Genomic DNA, 18959 nt, shown 5'->3' with positions numbered 1-18959 from the left:
ATACAATTGGTTTTGTTCTTTATTGAATGGAATCAAAAGTTTTGACATTTCTTTGAAGCTTGGAACTACTAAATTTCACTTCTCTGAATGTTTCTACGTATCTTTCTTAGTGGTGCAAGTGTCTTAAGTAGCATATGAAGTCAGTCTCTAACAAGTATTTCTGTCTGTTACCATTTTGATAAAACAAAAACAATTCTTCATTAACTTAACCGTATATGTATTTTTGCTATAACACTTAACACATGAACAGACGTCTATTATTTTTCCACTATAACAAAAGAGTACAATAGTTTTCTAACTATCTGTATTGTATTTAAAAAAGGTTAACATTTAAAAACAAAGAACCATTATTTTCTTTGAAATCATTAAGCTTCTTGCACATCTTAAGCTTCCTTCTTCTGCCTGCGTTCTTCTGCCAATTTATTCAGAAATTTCTGAAAAGAAAATAGAAAAAATTTTTTTACAAGGATTAAGTCACCGCAGTGAAACATAACAAATGGATTAACTCCAAAACAAAATATTCTATCCATGTTTAGGGACTTGAGTCTAATTTAACTATAACCTTATCAATACTTTTAAGATCCAGTTATTCTTATTAGGCAGGTATGAAACTAAACTGGACACCACAGTAAGGCATGGGAGAAAAATGGTAAAACATGAAAGTTATTTAATGTGCAATTAAGACTAACTTACAGAGATGATCAAAGACCATAACAGCCACACAGAAGTACTGCTACACCTCAAGAACTTAGTTAAAATGACATATATTTATTCAATGACTCTTCCACTAAGCCAAGCAGACAAAATATTTATATTAAATTGCTGCTACCACTGAAAATAACCACTGTTCTTAATGCTCTACTTTATAGATCAGTGTTATCTACAATTATGAATTCTTTAACTCTTACTTTCAAGTTTTTCCCCTTTATTTTAATACTTAGTCCTTAAGCCACTAAAACACCAAACTTCAAAATATCCAAACAAATTTGTTATGCTTTACCATGTTGTGCTTTTTTAATGTATCCTTTTATCTTTATATTCTGTTGATCATGAAACTTACTGAAGTGTCATTATTAATATATAATAAAGTCAATGTAAAAATCATTAAGTATGAAGGGATATGGCACTTTATAAAGCTGGCTTTCAGGCCTCCAATATCCAAATTAGAGAAATCACAGTCTAACAACCATTTGAGAATACTCAAGTAACTTTATACCAAAGAATTTATAACATTTAGAACTATAAATTTAGAAATTACTCAATTATCAACACTTAGTTAAGAGTGTTTTCTAGACAGAGGCTTAATTGACAGATGTTTCTAGAATTCATTAAACTGCTCAAGGCCCATCAATAAAGAATGTTATCTCCAGGATAAAGCATGCTGGGTCCACAGACAGTACTTTCCATAAACTTACATGATTTGCTAGTTTTCACTAAAGAACTCTCCTCTTTTAGATATAGCCTTACCTTTAATTTCTGATAATGAGGAAGGCTGCTGCAATGAGTATTCTTTGCAACTTCTTCATTTGTATAAAAGAGTGAACACAGCTTACAGTAAAACCCTGTTTTAGGTATCACATAGTCTATACCTAGAACACAAACATACATTCTTACAAATTCAGTAAACTGAAGATTTCAATAGTGTTCTCAAATCTTTTTTTTCCTGTCAATATAATTTGAATGAGGTAACATTTGTGACAAGTCTGATGTAGCCTAAGCTAAAACAAAACCAAAACCATGACATTGTTAATAGTTTTTACTTAATTGATGTTTAAGGTCTCATTGATGTTTGATGTTTAAGAGAACACCTAACTGTTCTCTTAAAAATATTGAAATAGAAAAGGTAAACAAAACAAAAAGCAATGTGAAATTCTCAGAAAACTTTATGAGAAAAGAGAACATATTATGGAATGGTAACAAAAGATAATACAAAATCACGAGACATGGGTAAGAGGAAAAAAGAATGTTCCAATTAAGATTTACAAACTGTTTTGCATAGAAGTAAATTAAGAATGTTATCAGAGCTTATGTAAGACCAATTTAAAAAATCTTATTTAATAAGAGTTTGGGAAGGGTAAGAGGGGAAGAACAAAGCCTTAAATCTCACCAACAGGAACATTGGGCTGATACGGTCCAATTCTATACTCATCTGGGATTGTATAGTCCTCCTTGTTTTCATCACTTTGGCCATCTGCGTTTTCACTTGTATCTTTGTTGGGATCATCAGCATTCTCGGCAGATTCAGCACCTGGTTCTGTATTTTCCTCATTTTTAATTCCATTTTCCAACGCTGCTTCGTTTTCTTGGTCAAGTTCCTCGATCTTGTCCACCTTAATTTCAACCAAACCATCATCATTTTTGTCACCAGATTTAAATGCCATGCCCGATTTACGAAGTTTCTGAAGTTCCGAATCTTCCTCATCACCAACCTCATCTAGAGTGACAAAACCTTCCATACTCCCTGGGAAACGACGCTGTTAAGAAAGACAAATTTACTCTGCAACAATTATCCTGCAGCATCCCTTCCATTTGCTTTACTTGAAGGGAAAGGGATAGCGTCTTTGCCTTCATTTTCTCAAAAAAAAAAAAAAAAAAAAAAGAAAAAGAAAAAGCAAAAAAAAAAAAAGCTGACTTCTTCCTTTTTCCCCTCTAAATTACTAACCTTTCAAAAACACCTTAGCCTGTTTTAAAACTAAATAATCGAAGGCTTGCCTCATACAAAGAGCAGAAAATAAATATGAGGACATTCATATTCCATACTTTCTGAGACTATTCTGCTGCTAGGCAATGTATTGAAGAACTGATTTGGTAGTTGAAAGATGTCCTTCAAAGAAGGTATCTTATGGTATAAATCTTGCTTAGAGAACATTCAGTCTAAAAATAGCACTGTGGTTTAAAAATCAAGCTCTGGAGCATGACTGCTTTGGTTTAGATTTTGGCTCTGCCATTCATAGGCAGTATAACCACAATCTACTCAATTTTAACATATCTCGATCTGCTCATTCATGAAATGGGGATAACAAAGTATCTATGGCATAGGGTAATTATAAGAATCAGTTAATCAGCACACACAGAGCTTAGGAAAAATTACAGCATGTAATAAGCGCTCAATAATTATCAGCTCTTAAGAGTGCAAACATAGCAGCCAGAAAAAGAATCTCAAGACTAACTTTTTTGACCAAGCCATCAAAAACTGGAGGTAAGTATTAGTTTCCTAGTAGCTGAGTACTGCTTAGAAGGAACCAATGAAATAGGATTATAAATATCTCATTTCAAGACCCATTTATCTTAAGGAGCTCCAAAGGGGCTCCTTAACATAGGTAGTCAATACACCATGGGTCTCTTGAGTTACTATTCTTTTACTATGTACGTATTTTTGTATTGATACTCGCCTGATATGCTCTTATATGTGACATGTGTTCTAAGAAAAAATGTTTTAAAACCTATTAAAATATCTAATCAAGGTTACATTTCTTTAATAGGAAAATTCTTCAAATTCAACCATTTTTGACAAAAGGTTTTTAGTGGCCTGGGTCAGTTAAGTTACTGTAAAATTCATACCCCATCTTTTAAAAAAGGCTGCCTACTACTACTTACACACTACCACTACAAAACAGAATCATATGTAGTTTTAAGTCTTTCTCCTTCATTACTAAAAAGTTCCCTTTGTGAACTGACATTTTTCTTTTGAAAATTAGTCCTATTTAATCTATTTATTGCAGAGTTTAGATTTCAATGTTTTTATTATTCGTATCTATTTTTTCCTAATATAAGTGACTTCTCTTTACTGTGACCCTAATATATGTAATTTGAAACGTTTATCTGATCTCATTTTCTACTAAAACAGGTCAACACATAATCTTCCTTTACCTTTTTAAGCTTTTTCTTGGCAGTTGCTGAAGCACTCGCATTTGCATCTTTTTTCACAACTTTGTCTGAAGGTTCCTTTTTCCCATCAGATGCCACATCCCCTAAATTAGCGAGATCTGTCTCATCTCCCACTGAACTGCCACTTTCTAGCAGTGCTGCTGCTTCTTCTTCATCTACAAGTAGCTCATCTTCAGATTCAAGAAGCATGTTAGGTTCTTGTTCTGCCTGGTCATCCTTTGTATCTTTTTCACCATCTTCTCCTGATTTCTCTTCTTGTTCTTTACCTTCGGTTGTACTTTCAGTCTTCTGGGAACCATCAGTTTTGGATTTCTTATCACTTGGAGATTCTTTGCCATCTGGAGAGTAAGACCTTTTCCTGAAACCAAAAGATACATCTGAATTAATTCACCTGAGCTGGAAAACAAAAGTTTTTAATATACTAGTGTACACAAAGACACAGACACAGACAAACACACAAAGGGAAATTACCGGGACTTATCTTTTTTCAGTAAGTCAATGCCTCTGTTGGGAATCTAAAAGACAAAATTTTACAGAAGTTAAATAAATGTATTAGCATTTGTAGTATAATTATCCAATTAACTAATGACTGATGACCATCCTTTATATATCAACTAAGCTTATTCAATCTCTGTAACCATACCTAAGAATTTAAGCTGAATATAGTTACCAATTCATTACAATCAACATTTCAATAGAGCAGGGAATAATAAACATTTTATTAACAGAACTCTGTTCAAATAAAATCTACCCTATATTCTTGGCATATAAAAATGTTTATAAGAATGTCATGGCTTGAAAAGCATGAAAACAAGCTTTATAATGAAGTAGAATCAAATACTACATACCCTGAGTACCAATTTTTTGTATTTTTCAGACAGGTCAACTTTTACACATCTCCCTTGAAACCAAAGGGCCTTTTTCAAACAGTGGTCAACCATTGCCATTGCATCTTCTCTGGTCTCCATCTCAATAAAGGCCTGAAAAAAAAATTAGCAAAGACATTATTTTTCAGAGAATTGTACAGAATTTTAGAGCTTATTTTTTCTACCTGTTAGGAGAATTTAATCTTTAGTGTAGAGACAGCAGTAAGAGTTAAAAATCACCCAGTGAAATAAGGGCAATTTGTCAGATTTACAAAGTATCTTGTCCAAATATTAAACCACCTGTATGCAATCTTTTTGCAAAAGTAATTAAAGTACTAAGCTTAGAAAATATCACTCACAATACATTAAGGAAAATAACAAAAAATTAAAAAATAAAAGTTTGGAAGGATATAAACTCATGTTGCTACAAAACAGTTAACGAAAAAGAAAGGATGCTCTCCTTATTGTGAATTTTAAAAATGAAATACAAGTATGACATAACTTAATCCATCCATTAAACTCACATAATTTGAAAAGTCTTTAATATCCAGTGTTTGCAAAAATCTCACTCTCAGACAATGCTGGTGTGACTATAAATGAATAGTATTTTTTGAAGAGCAATTTGACACCATCAAACTAAAGAAAGCAAGTATCAGGATCCAAAATTCCAATTCTGAAATTGTACCCTTCAATCAAAGGCATAAATTCACATGCCACAAAGTCCACAGCAGCATTAATGGCACAGCCAAAATACTAGCAACTCTAATATCCATCAACTAAAGAAATTAAATTCATTACAGTTTACTCAATGGAATCATATAATGTGGAAAACAACAGTATGATATAATCCCATATGAAGTAAGGGGAAAAAGTATACCTATATACACAAAGGAAGATCTTTGGAAGCAAACTCTGGAAACAAATAGTGTTATTAACCAAGCAAGAGAAAAGATCTTTACTTTCCACTTTATTCACTACAAATGAGGACATTAAACAAAAAGCAGACAAAACTTAAAGCACTTTGAGAATTAATCTTTAAATAGAGCTTTACTGGAGTATAACTGCTTCACAATACTGTTAGTTTCTGTTGTACAACAAAGGTAATCGGCCATATGCATACATATACCCCCATATCCCCTCCCTCTTGAGCCTCCCTCCCAATCCCACCTCTCCAGGTCATCTCAAGGCACCGAGCTGATCACCCTGTGCTATATGTTGCTGCTTCCCACTAGCTAATAACTATTTTACATTTGGTAGTGTATATACGTCGATGCTACTCACTTCACCCCAGCTTCCTCCCTCCCCAACTCCATGTCCTCAAGTCCATTCTCTATGTCTGTATTCCTGCCCTGCCACTAGGTTCATCATTTTTTTTTTTAGATTCCATATATATATGTGTTAGCATACGGTATTCGTTTTTCTTTCTGACTTACTTCACTCTGACAGACTCTAGGTTCATCCAACTAACTACAAATAACTCAATTTTGTTTCTTCTTATGGTTGAGTAACACTCCACTGTATGTATGTGCCACATCTTCTTTATCCATTCATCTGTTGATGGACATTTAGATTTGGTTCATGTCCTAGCTATTGTAAATAGTGCTGCAGTGAACACTGTGGTACATGACTCTCTTTGAATTATGGTTTTCTTAGGGTATATGCCCAGTAGTGGGACTGCTGGGTCATATGATAGTTCTAATTTTAGTTTTTTAAGGAACCTTCATACTGTTCTCCAAAGTGGTTGTATCAATTTACATTCCCACCAACAGTGCAGGTGAGTTCCGTTTTCACACCCTTTCCACGGGCCTCTCACTGTTGTGGCCTCTCCCGTTGTGGAGCACAGGCTCTGAACGTGCAGGCTCAGCAGCCATGGCTCACGGGCCTAGCCGCTCTGCGGCATGTGGGATCTTCCTGGACCAGGGCACGAACCTGTTTCCTCTGCATCGGCAGGCGGACTCTCAACCACTGCACCACCAGGGAAGCCCTAGATTTTTTGATAATGGCCATTCTGACCAGCGTGAGGTGATACCTCATTGTAGTTTTGATTCTCATTTCTCTATTAGTGATGTTGAGCAGCTTTTCATGTACCTCTTGGCCATCTGTATGTCTTCTCTGGTGAAATGTCTATTTAGGTCTTCCGCCCATTTTTTATTGAATTGTTTTTTTTTGATATTAAGCTCCATGAGCTGTTTGTATATTTTGGAGATTAATCCTTTGTCCATTGTTTCATCTGCAAATACTTTCTCCCATTCTGAGGGGTGTCTTTTCGTCTTGTTTATGGTTTCCTTTGCTGTGCAAAAGCTTTTAAGTTTACTTAGGTCCCATTTGTTTATTTTTGTTTTTACTTCCATTTCTCTAGGAGGTGGGTCAAAAAAGATCTTGCTGTGATTTATGTCATAGTGTTCTGCGTATGTTTTCCTCTTAGAGTTTTAGTGTCTGGTCTTACATTTAGGTCTTTAATCCATTTTGAGTTTATTTTTGTGTATGGTGTTACGGAGCGTTCTAATTTCATTCTTTTACATGAAGCTGTCCAGTTTTCCCAGCACCACTTATTGAAGACGCTGTATTTTCTCCCTTGTATGTTCTTGCCTCCTTTGTTGAAAATTAGGTGACCATGTGTGTGGGTTTATCTCTGGGCTTTCTATCCTGTACTGTTGATCTATATTTCTGTTTCTGTGCCAGTACCATACTGTCTTGATTACTGTAGCTTTGTAGTATAATTTGAAGTCAGGGAGCCTGATTCCTCCAGCTCCGTTTTTCTTTCTCAAGATTGCTTTGGCTATTTGGGGTCTTCCGTGCTTCCTTACGAATTGCAACATTTTTTGTTCTAATTCTGTGAAGAATGCCATTGGCACTTTGACAGGGATTGCACTGAATCTGTAGATTGCTTTGGGTAGTACAGTCATTTTTACAATATTGATTCTTCCAATCCAAGAACATGGTGTATTTCTCCATCTGTTTACGTCATCTTTGATTTCTTTCATCAGTGTTCTATAGTTTTCTGAGTACAAGTCTTTCGCCTCCTTACGTAGGTTTATTCCTAGGTATTTTTTTATTTTTCTTGCAATGTTAAATGGGATTGTTTCCTTAATGTCTCTTTCTGATCTTTCGTTGTTAGTGTATAGGAATGCCAGAGATTTCTGTGCATTAATTTTGTATCCTGCAACCTTACCAAATTCATTGATTAGTTCTAGTAGTTTTCTGGTGGCATCTTTAGGATTTTTTATGTAGAGTAGAAAATTATGTCACATCATCTGCAAACAGTGACAGTTTTACTTCTTCTTTTCCAATTTTCTTTTATTTCTTTTCCTTCTCTGATTGCTGTGGCTAGGACTTCCAAAACTATGCTGAGTGGCAAGAGTGGACATCCTTGTCTTGTTCCTGATCTTAGTGGAAATGCTTTCAGTTTTTCACCACTGAGTATGATGTTTGCTGTGGGTTTGTCATATATGGCCTTTACTATGTTGAAGGTTCCCTCTATGCCCATTTTTCTGGAGAGTTTTTACCATAAATGGGTGTTGAATTTTGTCAAAAGCTTTTTCTGCATCTTGATATGATCATATGGTTTTTATTCCTTAATTTGTTAATATAGTGTATCACATCGATTGATTTGCATATACTGAAGAATCCTTGTATCCCTGGGACAAATGCCGTTTGATCACGGTGTATGATTCTTTTAATATGTTGTTGGATTCTGTTCGCTAGTATTTTGTTCAGGATTTTTCTATCTGTTTTCATCAGTGATATTGGTCTGTAATTTTCTTCTTTTGTGGTATCTTTGTCTGGTTTTGGTATCAGGGTGATAGTGAATTTGGAAGTGTTCCTCCCTCTGCAATTTTTTGAAGAGTTTAAGAAGGATCGGTGTTAGCTCTTCTCTAAATGTTTGATAGAATTCGCCTACTATGACTTTTAAACAACTACCACTTGGCTAGAAAATTTATCTATAATAAGCTAAAGAACCACTCCACCTTGGATGCCAAATTACCTCCCCACCCTTTCTTCACTACAAATGAGGATATTAAAAAAAAAAAACGAAACAAAATCTTAAAGCACTGTGAGAAATAATCTTTTTCAAAACTTCAACATGTATATTACCTGACTTTTCATCCTCATCAGTATATAATTCTTAATTTTCCCATAAGGCTCAGCAAGCTTGAGGACAGCACTGTCAGAATAGCCAGAATGAGGTAAATTGCTGAGATGTATCACACGTCCAAGCTCTTGTTTTTGATCAAACTTCTGGTCTGGCTTCCCTTCAGGTTTCTTTAATTTAATAAATGGGAAAAAAAAGGGAGGGAGGGGGAGTCAAACGTTGGTAGGTATGCCGTAATTATCAGTTAATAGTTAGGATTATCCTAGATATTAGCAACAATTTAAAATATCTGTAAGTTAGTAAATATTAAAATGATGTATCAAATGGTTGGTAATACAAATCTGGAAAAACAGATATTACCTTTATTCTTTTATACTTCTGGGATAAATGAACTCTCACTGGCTTGCCAAATACTAATGCTGGTGTGGTTGTATAATAATCCACTGCAGCCTGAGCATCTTCTGTGGTTGCCATTTCAATAAATGCCTAAAATGGCAAAAAAAATTATTTCCCCAAACCAACCAAATTCCACACTGCCCAAGTCTTTCCAAAAATATTTAGTCATTAAATAGAAAGCATTTTCCAGAATCTAAAAGCAAAACAAGAAACCCAGCATTGCTAATTTGCTATTTATTAACGATCACCTCAGATTTTATTACCATCATGATACTAAAACTATCATTTATTATGCCTACTGAATCTGAAATAATTTGGTGCCATTTGGGTAAAAGTTTGAAATGGTTTTCCAAATAATTATTCTTATATAGCCCTTATAGTAGCAGCAGTGTAATAATGACAATGTTACTGCTTAAGAATCACAATTTATAAAGTTACTAATAATCCATTAGTACTAGAATTTATTACTGATTAGTTCAACTATTGGCCCTTTGCTCTATATTACATTCCATATTGATGATTTAAGCTCTAACACAAAATTATGTAATCCCCTTAGGAAATATTTTAGTGATCAATAAATACTACACTTAACTCATACCTCATTAATTTTATTTAGAATCAGATGATTTGAAATAACTCCAAATGGTTCCACCAGCTGTAATAGTTGATATCTCAAGTTTTTCCCTCGCTGGAAATCCATGATGTGAACAACTCGGCTAGTTTCCTATCCATTAGGAAAAAATCAAGTTAGTAAACAAGTCTCTTTAGAAGCAATACGAAACAGGTTATGTATTATATTAAAACTTTTATAATCTACAGCCAACCGGAAAAAACTAAATATTTAAAATATGTCACTGGGGCAAATCTCAAAGTTCCAGAAAACAGTATCTGCACTGATATTTAAATTGACTACCTTGTACATAATTAGATAGCAAAGTTCTTAACTTTGAATCAAGGTGAGATCTCTAGACTATGGACATAGGTGAACAAAGTTTTAACTCTTATCAAAGTCATATATAAAAGCCTGATGATTTTCAAACTAAAGCAATCTTCCTAATAAAGACTATGACACAAATTCAATTAGCAAGGATTCAAGTCAAATCACATTCCCCCGAACAGCTAAAACAGTAAAAGCAAGAGCTTTATTACTGACCACTCTGCCCTTTTGCATGTGTCTTGGTCCTTGCAGGTTTCCATTTCCAGCACCTTTATAGGGAAAAAGTATATTTTTCAGTCTTGTAATAAATATACTTGCGCTACCAGGCTATTTTAATTGAAAAACAGACATTTTTCAAACACAAATGAAGGATATTACAAATATCATATGAGTACCACATGTCTTCTCATGCAATGTTATTTCTGAGTTACAGTTCTATGACACTTCTTTTGCCTAACATCACTGCATTTAATTTTTATGATAAAAGTTCTTAGGGAAAGGTAACATGAATTTTATAATCACCCAGATTTCCTCTTGGTCCAACTGCTGGTCCCCCAAGATGAAATGAGGGAGGCGGAGGTCCCAGAATTCCTGGTGCTGGGTTTGTAGATTGCTGCAACATGAAGGGATCACCCCTAGTATAATGTGAAAACATAAAATACAAAGCATGATAAAGTCCATCAGAAATAACTAAGATTTACTGCTAAAGCATTTGTATGCCTATGATTCCAATCTTTGGGGGCATTTATGTATGAAGTAACTAGGGAAAAATCTATAACAATAAAATAAAAATTACTACATGAGATAGTTTCTAGAAATTCTTTCACCCACAGTGACTTTTACCAAACTCTCATATTCAATAAAGAAATTAAGAAAATATTGTTTATGAAATGTTGAAAAGTTTAACCTGAATTCCTTACATTGATCTCCTTTACAAACAATAGCTTAAAAAATTTAACTTACATTGTGTGTCCTGTATCATTGTCAGGATTCCATTCTGGGTAGCTTTAAAAAGACCAGAAAATTAACTTTAAAATAAAACTGTCCTATTCACAAAGTAGCCTCGTTTGGCCTTTAAAATAGAGATTATTCATTAGTAAAGTTATACAGAGTCTAAGTGTTAGAAATATTACAGTTTAAAAACATGACATGTAGATATTTCCAAAGGAAAATTTCAGATTCAAATTTCAAATTAATCCAAATGAAGGAGAATAAACTTGTTCTGTATTGCCTGAAAATGTAGGTAATGTATGTTGCAATTAAAATACTCCTGTATTTGGTTTTTTTTGGCCATGCCACATGGCTTGTATCCCCAACCAGAGACTGGGCCCTTGGCAGTGAAATTGTGTGTAGTCCTAACCACTGGGCCGCTAGGGAATTCCCTATATTTGTTAATTCACAAAGAGGAAAAGTGCTGCATGAGGGACTGGAAATGTGGATTATATAGGGAAACAAAGACTGACCACAGATTTTCTTTCTCCAATATTAAATACCAAGAGCAGAGCTGAGTTGTGGCACTAGACAAAAGGACAGCCCCAACAGAGCATAGCATACGTGAAAATGGCCACTTCAGTGAACAATGGGTATCATGTGCTATTTAGGCAGGGAGATTCTTTAGGAATTCAATTTCATTCTAGCAGCTTAAACTCAGAATCAAAAGTATCTCAAAAGCAAAAAATACATCCTGAAGGGTTTTGCTTGAAAACTAACTTGTAACTTCTAGTAATTTCCCCCCTTTCCACATCATCTATATTCTTAGAGCACGTATTACTGTTACTGCAAATGCTCTTATTAACCTGTTCTATGTATCAAAGGCTATCTTTAAGTCTATTAATTCTTTCAATTTGTATAAAAGAACCAACGTTTATTAACCCTAGAAATAATATTAAATAACAAAGTACCACTACCACTGCATCTAACATCCCATATACAATTCCAGATCTAAACATTTTGTTTGTAATTGGCATTGCCTGGACAGTATCAACTATGCAATAATAACAATGTGGATATTACAAGTAAACGGTGAAAGCAATCAATGGGTGTTTCTGATTCACGATAAGGATGCTTTAAAGGTATTTCAAACTCCTACATTTCAAGAAGAAGCTGGCATCGACGACTGTGACTTGCTCCATTGATATGTTGACTCCACTCCTGTAGCAAAGTAAATTAGCAGAATTAACAAAAATAAAACTAAGGTATTTTCATTTGAACCATTCAAAATCTAGGATGTTAATCTATACATAGTATCATAAGCAGAACAAACACCTGCCCATTCACTAATCACACTGAATTAATTTAAAACCATTTCTCTGAATCCTTGTAGCTTGATCCTGCCCTCAAATACGCCATGCACATTCTTGGAAAAACTGGATAACTTGGTTAATATACTAACAGACCTGACAGGGAGAAGATATAGAGTTAATAAAGATCAAGAGTAGTAACTGACCTTGAGATCAGGCATATTAATTTCTGCTGTGGACGAAACTGAATTTTATTTACATATCATTAGAATTGCTTTTATAGAACTCTAAATATGATAAAAAATCCATGCTTATATCACTTTAGAAAATATATACTATAAATGTGAATAATTAGTTAAAAATAGTATCTTTAATTTCATCCAGCCTTTGAGGTATGTTGCAAGTGTACTACAGCCATAAAAAGCTAAGTTGATTCAACAGGAGTGACTTTTCTAGAAAATGCTCCCATTTATCAAAAAACTAAGCTTCCATTATATTTCCCAAAATCAGAGAAGCAAATTTTAGGAGTGTCCATTTCTAAATTTTAGGGAGGAAAACATTTTATTTCTTCAGTATTTGCTCCTGTGTGATTATTTTAAATTTGAAGGGATTAATTTTTCCTAATTTATGCAAATAAACTTTCCTTTCTTTAGTTAAAAATTCACATGTAAATGATTAACATTTTAGGCAATATAAGAAAGAGTTAGGAAAAGTAGGCTTTGCTGCCAGACTGCCTACATTTAATTCCCAAGGTGCCACTTACTAGATGTGAATCCTTCGTATAAGTTATTTAAATTCACTGTGATTCAATATTCTCCTAGGATTTTGTGAAAAGTAATGAATTAATAAAGGTAACCTGTTTATCAGAACATTGCCAGGCACATAGAAAGTGCTAATAATAAAAAAATTTTAAAAAGAAAGAAAAGCAACTATTATTACATTGCTTATAAAGAAAGCTATCTTGTTTTACACTTCCCGCTTTACAAGTATTATTGTTTCACAAATCCCCACAAAATAAGGCAACTTTTCCAACACCCACACTACCTAATACATTATATTTGGAATATAAAACATGGTCAGGCAATGTTTTAAAAAGGGAGTCTCACTTAGAGCTGAACTAAAATAAGGAACCAAATTACAAGAGACACCATTCTGAAACTTTTCAAAAAGTTTTTATAAATGGGATCTAATTTTTAAAAACTAACTTACATTTTGAGAGTTTACACACATTTCTATGCCCTACTAAAATTAACTAAAACTGTGAAGGAGGTAAAATGGAACACATTCAAACAGAATGGTACTTCTAAGAACTTGGGGAACTATCTCTCAAAGCTGGATTGTCTTTTTAAAATAATGGCTAATAAGTAAGGAACTGGAAGAGATCTCTCCAGCTGGCTCTACAACCAGATATTTGGGATATAAAACATTTCTACTTGCAAAGCAACAGACCACCGACTTGTTGGAGGCCACTTTAAAAATGGCTGTAACCAAGAGGCGCCATAGGTAAAGTTCACAAAATTCAGAAGTGGGATTAAGCAAATACGCTAACTTAGAATTTTAACGAAAAATATTCAGATTTAAAATATCCTTGAGAAGTAGTGTGTTGGGAGAGGAGCAAAAGTTACCCTATTAGGCATGCTTCTAATTAATAGGAGATGGAAAGGATATCTAGTTGACCAGAAGTTATTTATATCCAATCCCCCATGATCTTTAAAGGTTCAAACTTGTGAAAGTATGGCTGGTCTTACAAAGTACTAGAAGGAAAGCCAAGATCAAAGAATCAGTTATATATCTCCCAAACCCACCCATTACTAATCTGCACTACCATACCTGATCTTTTACTGTTTGGTCTAAGGTGAGGATTAAGAGCCAAAAGGTTTTTAAAAAAACCTATACCCTTGGATTCTACATGGAGGTAACAACTCTCACATCAGATTAATAAAGAGTAAGGATTCACTTTTATGAATTCAGAAGTTCTGCAGGAAAAACTACATTCACCTTGATGTCACTGAGATACCTAAATTATATAAAGAAAAGATAATTTGGAGAAGCACATGTGGAATGGCAGAATAAAGAATAACTTAAGGGCTTCTAGAATACTGAAAGGAAAATATGAACTCAAGTGACAAGACAGTGAAAAGGCTGTAGTGGCCAGTTTTCTTTAAGTGAAAGGAATTTTGAGGCAAGTTTGAGGCTGTGTAGAAAAGCAACTTGATGTTCTACAATGACCTAGAAAGAAATAAAAGCAACACCATCACTGAAAGTTACTTAAAATATCAAAAATAATGATGACAAATTAGATGTTTCTCACCTAAAAGTTTCTTATTTCATAGTAAGAAGAAGTTTTGATCATGTAGGCTATTTAACATTACCACTAAGTGAAAAGAACAGATTTTCCAAGTTATGCAGCAATACCAGAGAGCAGGATTAAATGTTAAAAATTTTTTCATTATCTACTTTCTCTAAACTCATTGATTCTACATCAGCTATAAATTAAAAAGATCCCTACTAAAAGTGAGTATTTTTTCCATAATGAAGATATCCAGAAAACATTAGCTATGTTAAGGAAACTAAAATACATTAAGAGAATCCAGGTGCTAAAACTTCTTAAAATTGGTACAATTTACAAATACCATAAATTTTGTAAACCAAACAATCAAAGGGCCTCTAAAGTAATTCTTAACTGTTTCTAAATTTGTGATAAAATACCCAAACTAGCTAGGGTACATGCATTTTTACAGGTTAAAAGTACCTCTTGCACTAGGTAAGGTGTCTTACTCTTGAATTCAAAGTTTCAAATATATTCTTTTGTCAATTTAGGTCCATTTACTATCATTATTTATTAATATAACTGTTAAGGAACTAGAAGGTAACAACATTTGGAGAGAAAAGTATAATCATACATAAAAATAGAAACTTTTTTTCTGATTAAAGTCCTTCTTGGTTTTCTTTTGTGTTTATTTACTGAATTGTTTTCCCATGTGTAAGCAGCAAAATTAAATTACTGCTCAAAGTCAGGAAAAGGAGACTTCCAACAACAGCTTTTGATTTATGATGACTCCAGTAGCAAAGATTTTAAGTCCCTTACAATCACTTTGAGACACTGTAACTAGCTATCTTCCTTAGAGTTTAGAGAGCCTATCTGAGAATATTTCTCGTATTGCCATTTCTGCGAACAGGCAAGAAGTAACAAAATACTTTGAGTCACCAAAGTTTAATGGACCTTTTCGTTAAATCAATTCATACCAGACCTAAAACTTGAAGTTTGGTACTGAACAAAAACTAAATTCCATGATATACTTTAGTGTATCCAACAAATCTGAAAAAGGAAAACACCAACTAAATATAATTCCCTAACTTTTATGAGTTTGTGGTTCTGTCTTAAATGAAAATTAATCTATGAACGTAAATTTAGCATTTGAAGTTAATTTATTTTGACATGGATTAAAGATTAAAATATTCCTTGTATATTTAAATTATTGATGCATTAATTCAAAAGATTTTTGTATTATAAGGAATACATATATTTAGCTAGGAATTATTCTTAAAGATATTTTTCAAAGTACTCTGTAAATTCAAATAATGTAAGAAGTCTCTTCTCTTACTTATCTGAGACAAAAATATTGAGATCCAAACACAGAAAAGGGATTGATTGGTAATACTTTTAAAAAGATTAAAAACAAAATCTCTAATGACCTATATGATATAGTTTGCTCAAAAATCAACACTCACTTAAAAATGCATTTAAAAGGGATAGATATGAAAAGAAAATGACCCTTCCAAATGTTAATGTGAAGAAAAAACCCTGTAACAGTAACCATCAAATCAGTTTCATGGCAGCAACATGTTCCAGTTAAGTACAGCACATCAGGAAAAATGGATGGTCAGATTACAGATCAAGCTAGTGGAGTGCTATAATGTTGACCTTAAGTCAACTGCACTGTATTTTGGGGGGAAAAAAACCAGTGCGAATGATTAGCATTGAAAACGTTGAAAGAGAAAAGACAATATATTTAAAAGGACATTTTGAAAAAGTTCCCATTTTGCCAGATGTGATAATTAAAGCAAAGGAGAATTAGATTTTTTTTTTCCTCAAATGACTATACCAGAAGTCTAAGCCTAAGTCAGAAAAAGAACATGCTTATGAGGAACACAGAGCAGGATACTGCAGTAGTTGATTTTCCCAAGTCTCTAAAGGGATAGATGCAATATGGGATAATAAAAAGTGAGTTTTGAAGTATGTTTAAGAAAGTTGTGGAAAAGGAGAAAAAAAATGATGAAAAAATTTCAGTTATAGCATGAGAGTTTGTGTTAAAGGGAAATTAAAAAAGGAAGAATGAACTAATCTAAAATATGAAATATACTGAAACAAACACCAGGGCTCTACATTAACTCTTTCCCTGTAGCCACAGATAAGGAAAAAAAGAGAATTGTTCAAGAATACATCTTTACTACATACGAATCAGTAATTAAGACAGATGGAGAGCTGATTATCTAGCATCCTGAATGGCAGAGCACATTGACTGCAAAAAAAACAAAAACAAAAAAATATATATATACTTAAAACAATTCAACAAAGCAGACAAAAAACCTGCTTAAATATACGATTAAGAAGAACATATTGATGCCAAAAACCAACAAGATAATCCCAGTGGATGACAGCTTTGTGGCCAGAAGTAATCTAGGCAGATTGTATTAATGTAAAGCCCTGGTTTAAAATGCTCAAAAACAATTACCTTCGAAATAAAGTAAGTGTTCTCAAAAGTATAAAAATTCTTGATCAACTCAATGTCACCAGACTACAGAATTAGAGTAAAAGATATAGGTAAATACAGAATAGGCACTACAACGTAAAAGAAATTAGAAGTATCTGTTGCATTAACTCACCTTATTAGAATGAACTGGCAAATCACATATAGAGCACAGATGGGGATAACCCTTCGGTAAGAGTCCATGGAAGTCTTCAATATTGCTACTTGGAGGAGCGCCCCTCTTTTTCTCAAAGAGAGATCTCTCTTGTAAGGGGCCAGGACCACGTCCCATTCTCTCATACTCACTGTCAAATTTATGATAGTTATGCGAGGTCTCACCAAAAAAAGAATCATCCCTACACCTTTCTCCATCTCTTAATCTGTCATCTTCATAATCCATTCTGTCATAATAACCAGATTCTTGAGAACGACTTCCATGGTCATAATCAAGCACTGGGTTGAGACTAGGACCACGATCATCAAAACTATCTCTTCTAAAGTGCCTTTTTTCTTCCCAATCGTCCCTAGGTACTCTGTATGGTGGCTCCCGTGTAGCAGATCTGCCATCTCTACCATAACTCAATGTAGGGCCTTCTTCAGTTCTCCTCCTTTTAAGCTGTAGAAGGATTTGGGGCAAGTTCTCAGGAGTAATCTTGTCCTCTGGATAACGACTCAGTTCATCTAAGTCTCTAGCAGACAGACCAAAGCTGGCCAAAATGTTACTGGCCTGGTCTGCATCTCCACGGTGTTGAGAAGACAAAGGGAGCGGACCTCTACTTCCAATGTTAAATATAGACTGCAAATTATGGGAAGAAGTACTAGCAGAAGACAGTGCACTATGAGCTCCTTGTTGATTCAATGAAGAACTCATTCCAAGATTCATTAAACTAGCAAGGCGTGCAGTACCCTGGTTCATCCTTCCAAGAGATGCTGGCATACTTAAAGACTGGGTAGCAGCAGCAAGAAGGCCTATTCCTGCTGCAGACAGGTCACGCCCATGACCCTGCGAGTCCCTACCGAGAGATGACTGCTGGAATGACTTGGACATTGTAGAACTATCTCTTGTCTAGTTTATAGATTAAAAAAAAAATTTTTAGAAGATGGCCAAAAAGAAAGCTCAAACTAGAAAACTAGGTTAACTTTGCTTCAAAAAATGGTAACGCCAAGAAAAAGGATCAATAAGGACTGTAGAATCTTCTTCAAGCTGAGAACCAGCAGACAACTCTGTAGAAAAATAAGCAATTTTAGTCATAAATCCCTTTAAGTAGATGCCGTTTTTTTAGAAAAAAAACTTATGCATCATGTTGATTAAAAAAAAACATTTAAGATCTCAAACTTACAAGGAATTACATAACTTAAACAGATTTCAGATGTATGCAGAGCCTGCATATAGATATTTAAAAAGTAGTCTTTCATGCTAAAGTTTAACTATTAAAGGGAATTTCATACTGAATTTAAAAACATTTCAATTGAAGGGTTAGATGTCTGAATACATCAAAATTTCAATAAAAATATAGATGGGTCTCTTCTTTTAGAAGAATAAAAATACACCCTATAGTATGATGCTTAAGTTCCAGAAGACTAAAAACAAAAAATCAAGGTCAGCAAGTCAAAGATGAATCAGTTGTATTCTGTTTTAGAAAATGAGACCTATTAACACTATCAGAAAGAACCAAGTAAAATCACAAGTAAACGAAGCTTAGGTGTCAAGTACCTAGTATAAGATCTAAGATCAAACACAACAGTTGAGACCTTTATGCAGCAAAATCAAATTGAGGTAAAGACAGA

The 18959-nt window shown here is 33.9% G+C and overlaps 1 protein-coding gene across 4 annotated transcripts in view; it reads right to left on the bottom strand.

Annotated features, from left to right (window-relative positions):
* Positions 1-287: 287 nt before the first annotated feature.
* The window catches only part of MATR3 (matrin 3), a 47261-nt gene continuing 28589 nt past the window's right edge, over positions 288-18959 (bottom strand). For 3 of the 4 annotated variants that reach the window (XM_079917699.1, XM_079917698.1, XM_079917700.1), the window contains 14 exons: positions 17308-18395; positions 12270-12331; positions 11144-11185; positions 10703-10815; positions 10397-10449; positions 9842-9967; positions 9208-9333; positions 8850-9017; positions 4737-4868; positions 4360-4403; positions 3871-4246; positions 2108-2474; positions 1468-1589; positions 288-434 (listed from right to left, as the gene is read on the bottom strand). In XM_079917699.1, coding sequence (XP_079773825.1) covers positions 384-434; positions 1468-1589; positions 2108-2474; positions 3871-4246; positions 4360-4403; positions 4737-4868; positions 8850-9017; positions 9208-9333; positions 9842-9967; positions 10397-10449; positions 10703-10815; positions 11144-11185; positions 12270-12331; positions 17308-18219 — 2694 coding nt within the window. In that variant the 5' untranslated portion in view covers positions 18220-18395 and the 3' untranslated portion in view covers positions 288-383. The remainder of the gene's footprint in view (positions 435-1467; positions 1590-2107; positions 2475-3870; positions 4247-4359; positions 4404-4736; positions 4869-8849; positions 9018-9207; positions 9334-9841; positions 9968-10396; positions 10450-10702; positions 10816-11143; positions 11186-12269; positions 12332-17307; positions 18396-18959) is intronic. The other variant, XM_079917701.1, reaches the window with a different exon arrangement.

Source organism: Stenella coeruleoalba (assembly GCF_951394435.1).
Source record: "Stenella coeruleoalba genome assembly, chromosome: 3".
Lineage (NCBI taxonomy): Eukaryota > Metazoa > Chordata > Mammalia > Artiodactyla > Delphinidae > Stenella > Stenella coeruleoalba.
This window is presented reverse-complemented; position numbering and strand designations above follow the sequence as displayed.